Below are 8,329 nucleotides of genomic sequence, written 5' to 3' on the forward strand. Positions count from 1 at the left end.
ATACGTTCAAAAACACGAAGCAGATTTAATTTGGCCGGGTCCAAAAGGTGATACAAACTTATTTTATGTTTGGAAGGAAATTAAAGAAAAGGCACAAATGGTATCGGATTCACCAGCGGATGACCCAAATGCATTTCCAGGGTTCGAGACGGATTACCTTGAGGGTTAGTATGTGGCAAAATATTAAAAGAAACTCTAATTTTTAAACAAGTACTAAATTAATTTATAGATGATCGAATCGCAATCCTGTTAAAATGGAAGTGGATGGATACGTTTCAAACGCAAAACTCAGCTGTGACAACAGTACAACCCCAAAGTCCTTTTAAAGAATATCCGGAACCATTCCATAAGCAGTTGGATGAAAAACAATCGGACAGATCAAAATCGTTACTAGACAACTCATCTAGCTTTGGTTTGTCTGAACAGAAGGAAAATGTGTTGAAGAAAATATTTGTCTTACCGAAGACGATTCCCAACAATTCAAGAGCAACGCGTAAACGACCTCGTCCGCCTGCCGTTGCTACAAGCGACGAGTTTAGAGCGTGGTATGAAAACGTGCAATCGGAAAAACAGAAGGAAGAGCAGGCTCGAGCAGATAAACGAGCAGCTAGAGATGCAAAGAAAATTGCTGCTAAAAATCGTTCAAAAGTAAAAGCTGCTAAAGCTTTTACCGAAAAAGCTAAAGCTGCTCCGAAAAGACCAAAATTAATCATTTAATTGTTTATGACGTGTGATTACTTTAACTATGGAATAAACCGTTAGCTTTGTTGATTTTAAAACATTTTTCTATGTGCGTCATTTAAGGAACACATTGCGTCAAATAAGGAACACTACAAATTGCTTGCGTCAATTTAGGAACCATGATGGTCTCCAAAAACTTAACACTGTATAACGAATTTAAAATATATATACACTTAATTTTTTTTCCACATGTTCTATCCTAGTTTAACTATTAATGTGCAAAATAGTAGGCCTATCTGCCTGATCATTATTTTTTAATTAAGGTTTAAAACTGAACGTTCCTTAACCGCGTCAAATATGGTACTTTCACGGTAAATTAATTTAAGGTTGTTTCCCCAACAAATTTATTTAGCAAGTACGCATAACAGAAAGACTGTAGATACCTTTTTGTCGTAACTTATGAATGAGGTTAATAGTAGCTAGAAAGTCACAATGTTAAAATTTTTTTTAAATTATCCAAGTTGAGTCAAAAGGTCCCAAAATTTTATGACATTTTGTACACGAACATAGTGATGGAGTTATCAACGAAAACAATATTCAAAAAAAAATTCAGTTCTCATATTTTTTCAGAATACTCCACAGTAAAATCTTCCGATTTTTTCGGATGTTGCATATTTTAAAAAAAATTGTGAATTTTAAAACAACCGTTGAAGAATAAAATTATTTTAACGAAAATGTAATGTGTGTGTTTATTGTTGTTCATAAATTTTGACCTAATGGAAAACTAACGACTAACGACGATAACCCGTCCATAAACAACTATCATGTATAATTCATTTTCCTGCACGATGAATACCACCTGCTGGATCCCGGCTTAATGCATTCTAAATACGACAACAAGCACATGAACTCTCAAAGGATCTTAGTGATAAGCTCCGAAGTCTGTCCCAAGAGTGCAATACACGCGCTGGACGGGAGAGTTGCTGCCACTCGCTCTTTGAATTCTATTTCTAATTCTGCGGCAATAAAACAAGCGTCAAGATGTTTTATTTCGTATTTAATTCTTGTCAGTCTGTAACCGAACGCGAAGCGCCACAGTCTGTTTGAGTAGTACCTAAGTGATAACGCAGCCGTTCAGTGAATGTCACAATGTTTTTACTGTCGCTAGTCGGGTTCTGTGTCATCCTTTACTATATAGTACAGTTTTGTATATTCTACTACTTGGATTCGGACTTTGAGTTGTACCTATTATCAAAGCTGGGCAAGCCTATTAGTAAGACGAACATAGTTTTCTCGTGTTAGGACTCGTTTCAATTTTTCTCGTTAAAGGTTCGCTCAAGGGAAAAGTCGTTTGGATTACGGGTGCATCCAGTGGAATCGGTCGTGATTTGGCGCTGATTCTGGCAAAACATGGCGTCCGATTGTGTCTATCGTCACGCAAAGTATCCGATCTGATGAAAGTAAAACAAGAATGTTTAACGGCGTCGGCAGGAAGTTTGCAATCGAACAACATTTTAGTGATGCAGATGGACATGCTGGAGATCGACGATCATCAGAAGTATTTTGATAAAGTGATTGACCACTTTAAGACGTTGGATGTCCTGGTCAACAACGCAGGCCGTTCGCAACGCGCCGAATGGAACACTATTCAGCTTAAAGTAGACCGAGAACTGTTCGAGCTGGACGTTTTTGCCGTCGTAAATCTGTCCCGATTGGCACTGAACTATTTCATTGAAAACTCTGTGAAAGGTCATATCGCCGTTACAAGCAGCATTACAGGACTGGTCGCTTTTCCCAACTCGGCCACCTACACGGCAGCGAAACATGCTTTGCACGTAAGTGACTTAAAAATGCTGTAGCTAGGTAGGAAACCAGTTTGCGATTTCATGGCGCCTAAACAAACAGGAATTTGTCGATTTGTCACTTTATTCAAATTCGTTTGATGCACACTGGCGGATCCGCTAATCAGTTGCCAGGGGTCTGTGTCGAATATTATTTCAAAATCTTTGAAATGTTGATCATTGTCAACGCTCATGTTGACATAAAATTATGACTGCCTCTGTTTACTGAACAATGTCTATAATGTGACATCAGAAGGCGTGTATTGAAAAATGTTTGTGCTCTTGGTGTAGTAAACCAAGATATATTTCAGAAGACAAAACAAACTTCAAGATATTTATACAATGATGATGTTAATTATGTATCTTTTGAATTTTCTTTTCAATTATTTAGGGATATTTCGAAACTCTACAAAATGAAGCACTCGGAGTGGATGCCACCATTTTTTGCCCAGGCCCAACTGCTACCAATTTCCTACAGGAATGTTTTACTAACACCCCGGGAGAGGTAAAAGGGTTAAGTTTCACTATCCCACGTTGATAATAGATGTTTTAATTTTTTGACGGTTCAGAAATTCAACAAACCAGTCGGTACGGATGACAAACGTCTGACCAGCGAGCGATGCGCCGAGCTTTATGCAATTGCTTTAGCCAATCGTACACCCTTTAGCTGGGCAGGAACTCGTCCGATGAATTTCATCTTCTACATTGGATGTTACTATCCGAATGTTAGACGATTGTGAGTGAAATATGGACTAGATTTGTTTCGTAAGCAATTTCACTCATAGCTAATCAATTACTATTCATTGCAGCTTGATCAATGTGCTTGGCATTGCTAACATCGATAATCTGCGAAATGGTCGTCCGCTTGGAGCTAGATGAGGAGATTGCTCAACGCAGGAATACTTGGATGTATTTGTTTTAGTTCATTAAGCTTGAGATTTGTGTTTTTAATATCGACCATTAAGAGCAAATAACGAAAGTTTAATTTTCCAAGCATGACCGACATTTATATTCATCTTTAATGCCTTGACAACACTTGCTGTAAAAAGAAAAATGAAACTTTTAGATTCAAACACTCAGTCATATATTATTTGTAGAGTATGTGTAAAGGTGTAAATTTCGAAAACTATGTTATACTTTATTGTGAACTGTATTATCTGACTGTATATGTAAAAATCAATCTAGTAAAAATAAACATTAAACACGTGAAATTTTAAATGAATTTCAGTTTCATATTTTTGAAGTAGGACTACGTCTTAAAGGAATGTAAAGGTGTAAAATGAAGATCTAAAGGTGGAAAATGAATAGGTTTTCAGGGCTTATAATACCTTTATTTCTTGACGAATCACAACATTTATGCATCCTTCAATCAGAATTTTTCTTCTAATTGATTCATATGGAAAGGAAGATCGCATTTCAATCACTGAAAAGGGAATTTTAGAATAAGTGAAAAGATGTAGACTCTCCATACATTTTCTCAATTATTTTTCAATTGCTCAAACACGCATATACTAACTAGCTTTTACGTAACACTGAAGCCTCATTCCATCGTCAATAAAAACGATCATTTCAAATTTTCGCTCAAGAACGTCGCTCGCATGCGCTGGTGCTGTTGTCAGATAATATACAAGTAAATTTATAGCATTACTAAATTTATAGCATTACTAAATTTATAGCAACCTACTCTGCGTAGCGCGAAGACTGCAGCAGGTGATGCTAGTGTTTGAATGCTAGTAAACAAACTTTCTAACAAAACATCGTTTCAATGACACTCCTAAAACTTGGAGAAAACACTAGCATCACCCTGTCTTCGCGCTACGCAGAGTAGGTTGCTATAAATTTAGCAATGCTATAAATTTACTTGTATATTATCCGATAACAGTGCCAGCGCACCTTTACATTCCTATTCCATTTTACACCTTTACATTCCTATCAAAGCACAGCCAGAGAATTACAGAACCGAATTAGTTCTATTAAAACTTCCTTCTACAATGAAATTTGTGTTGACGGCAAGGAGTTTTATCGGGCATGTTGAGAATTGCGATTCGATCAAAATAGTAAATTTTACCAAATTAAGCAATTTACAGGATCAGTCTTGTTGAAATCCAAGTGACTTTGATCTTTAACTCAATCTTTATATGAATGGGTGCATCACAGAATAACAGACGTAACACTTCGAACAAATTTTCTAACAAAACATCGTTTCAATGACACCCCTAAAACTTGGAAAAAACACTAGCATCACCTGGTGCAGTCTTCGCGCTGCGCAAAGCAGCTTGCTATAAATTTAGCAATGCTATAAATTTAGTTGTATATTAACCACCCCACTGTCACAAATGTCATTCCCATACATTTTTCTTGTAGCCAACATCTCATCTAGCCCACAACAAACTTTGCCTCGGACAAAATGTATTTGTGAATAGCCCGCTCTAACTTCAGCCTCGGATGAATCTGTATTGGTAAGCTCCCGAACAAAGTTACTTTTTTGCTTTTTTTCTTTTTGTGTCGGACGTGTAGGAAGCGTAAAAAGATGTTAGCTACTTCTTTACCCTTCAGTTTCATACGCCTGATATTAACTGACAACAACGCCAGCGTAAGCGATTGGCGTTCTCGCGCAGCGACTGTTGTTTGAGTCTGGGCTTAAGTGAACATTTGAAATGATCATTTTTATTGGCGATGGAATGAGGCTTCAGTGTTACGTCTGTTAGTCTGTGGGTGCATATTCAGCTTTATGAACCAGTATAAACGAAGAATAATGAGTTTTTTACTCGTTGGTCCGAGGTGATCAATTTCACCCGAAGCGACGGTATTTTGTAATATGCCAGATTTCCGTTTCTCTCTCTTGCAAAAACTTTTCAATTTCAGACGACATTTTACATGTGTGGTGATCAACACTTGCAAGACGTTTCCCGAAAAACGCCTCCAACAAACAAATTGATCGTATAGATTATTGCCGGACACTATTATTCATGGGCTGGTAAATGGCTGGGCAATGCGAAACACCTCGCGTACCTGCAGCTATCAAATAGACTCCACAGTGGTCAATATCCTCTTATCCAGCAACTCCTGTCCCTACCTTCTCGTGGTACCAGCCGGAATACGAGCACCCTTAGTGGAGATCGGGTAACCAACCCCGGTGGCAGCTTAGGTCGTATACCGACATCTGCTGAGTGTTAGCAAAAGGAGCAGCCTTGCCAGCCGTGAGCGTCTGACTCCAGGTTAGGGGCGGCTCACGACGGTGATCCCACTGCACGGTGAATCGCCGTTTCCGTACCAGGTATGCGGCTGTATCCCAGATTAGGGGCGGCATACAACAGCGACTCCGACTGTGTCTCGCCAGCTATACCCAAAACAGCAGCCCTGTTCGCGAGACTAGGCATCGCAGCCCCATCAGTAAGGCGGTATGCTTAAAAAACTTTCGCTAGGAGAAATTCAGGAAAGGAACTACAACCGTCGCAAAATTTAAAAAAAATGAAATAATGACAGCGAAGGATCAAGAATTTTCTAAGCTGCATTTTACTCTAATCAGACTACATAAATGTTGCAAACAGCCAGATTAAGCTATACGTTCTTTGGCAATTTGTCGATAATGACTAATTCTACAATTTCCCTATAAACCACTTTTCGAATTCCGTCTGGTTAAGGCGCTGTGGCCATAAGAGCAAAATCGAAGCGAAAAGAGGGAGCCAAGCTTGGGCCAAATGGGAATATTCTTTTTTGTGGTGTATAAATTTCATAAGGCGATATAATGAAATTTGATTTAAGACTTAGGTGGTTTCATAAGGTAACGTAATGGATTTTTTTTTGCGGTTGAGTAATTTCATAAGGTAATGTAATGGATTTTTCTTTTCATTCGAGTGGTTTCATAAGGTGGTTGAATGAAATCCTTAAAAAAAGCATTGAACTATTCATAAGGTTTTAGATAGAATTTCGGAGTGACGTTTCATGATAGCCATAATCAAGTAGTTACGTTTTTGTTCCATAAGATAACTTTATGAAAATTTTATTTTTGCCTTGTGGCAAATTTTCATAAGGAATTTTAATGACTTTCACTCTGAAATTTTCCTCAGTGCAGTAAGGCGGTATGCTTAAAAAACTTTTGCTAGGAGAAATTCAGGAAAGGAACTACAACCGGATAATCGGTATGAACCCAGGCAAAAGAAAAAAGGACGACGATTATTGGAAAGTTGGTACTTGGAATGTCAGGACTCTACTTGAACCGGCAGGCGCCGATGCTATGCTGACAAGAGAGCTGCAGAAGATGAAGGTCGAGGTTGCAGCCATGCAGGAAGTACGATGGCTGAAGACGGGACAACGCGAATTTCGCGCAGTAGATCCTTTCGCGGGCACGACATTCATAAGTATCACATCTACTACAGTGGCGGCGATAAAACAGAGCATGGAGTCGAATTCGTATTACATGGAAAACAAATGAAGCGTGTCATTAGGTGGAGGTCTATCAATGATCGTCCATGCGTGTTGAGAATTAAGGGCGAATTCTTTAACTACAGTCTGATAAATGTGCACGCACCGACGAACGACAAACCCGATGACGTGAAAGAAATGTTCAATGATCTTCTCGACAGGACATATGGAGAGTGCCCAAGACATGACATAAAGATAGCCATAGGGGATACAAATGCACTGGTCGGACGTGAAGAGTTCTTTCGTTCCATTATTGGTAGAGAAAGCCTCCATTATACCCCATACGACAATGGCCTGAGGTTAATCAACTTCGCTGCAGCCTGAGGAATGGTTATCTGCAGTACCCAGTTTGCACGATGGAACATTCGAAAGCACACCTGGAAGCACCCGAATGGAAAGACCTGCTCTCAGATCAACCACGTTCTAGTTGATGGCCGGCACTTTTCTGATGTCGCAGACGTGCGATCCTTCCGGGCACCAAACGTCGGTTCGGACCACTATCTCGTAGTAAGCTAGATCTGCGCCCGGTTGTCCAACGTATTCAAATCGAAACCAACGAGGAAGATACGACTGAAAATTCGGCGGTTATCAGCGGAAAGAGTTGCTGCAGAGTACTCTCGAAAGACTGATGCGGATCGGTGAATATCTCGGAGAGAACCTAAACGAACAGTGGAGACACATTCACGACACGATCAGTACTACAGAAGTCACATATTGGCTGCCATTGTGACACGCTAGAGCAGAGAGAGATACCGATATGCTAGAGCTGCCGCAAAGAGACTTCACTATCGTAAGAAACGTCAACACTGGGATCGCGATCTTGCGACGGCGGAGAATTGGGTCCTAAAATTTGAGATAAAAATAATATTTTTTTCAAAAGAACGATAAAGCTCCACGTTGTGACTATGAGTGCACAGCTTTTTCTTTTGCAAAACACAGTTCAATCAAAAATTAAAAAGCAAAAAATAAGCTGCAATTTCTACCATGACATTACAGATCTATCTTGACATTAAGGAAAAAGTATATTTCTGTCAACAAGGATAACTATTTTTCCACTGGAAATCCTGGTTTGACATTAACTTTGACAGCAGTGAAACAGCCGATCATTTTGACAGTTCACCTTGTCTCGGTTAGTTTTGCAAAGTAAACTTTGCTGCTTATTTGTCGCGATCCGAGGGTAATGGTTTCAAGAAACTGCCAGTTGGCTGCTTTTCGCTAGCAATCGCTTGGTTTTAAGCCTAGTAAAGCGATCAATAGCTAGGACCAGAGCGGTCCGCTTTCGTTGCTCCCCATCTATTTCTAGCTTTACGTCACCGATTGTATTCCCCTGCCGCTACAGCCGATTTCACTGCAGCTGGTTGCTCCCGCTGCTGCTGCTTACT

The 8,329-nt window shown here is 39.5% G+C and overlaps 1 protein-coding gene across 1 annotated transcript; it reads left to right on the forward strand.

Moving 5' to 3' along the window:
- Positions 1–1,795: 1,795 nt before the first annotated feature.
- LOC128734750 (dehydrogenase/reductase SDR family member 7-like) lies at positions 1,796–3,678 on the forward strand. The gene is made up of 5 exons (XM_053829087.1): positions 1,796–1,954; positions 2,011–2,516; positions 2,914–3,027; positions 3,092–3,258; positions 3,332–3,678. Exons 1-5 carry the CDS (start codon positions 1,831–1,833, stop codon positions 3,399–3,401), a joined length of 981 nt encoding a protein of 326 aa, XP_053685062.1. The 5' UTR covers positions 1,796–1,830; the 3' UTR covers positions 3,402–3,678.
- Positions 3,679–8,329: the final 4,651 nt, after the last annotated feature.

The sequence above is a fragment of the Sabethes cyaneus genome, chromosome 2 (genome assembly GCF_943734655.1).
Source record: "Sabethes cyaneus chromosome 2, idSabCyanKW18_F2, whole genome shotgun sequence".
In the NCBI taxonomy this organism is placed as follows: domain Eukaryota; kingdom Metazoa; phylum Arthropoda; class Insecta; order Diptera; family Culicidae; genus Sabethes; species Sabethes cyaneus.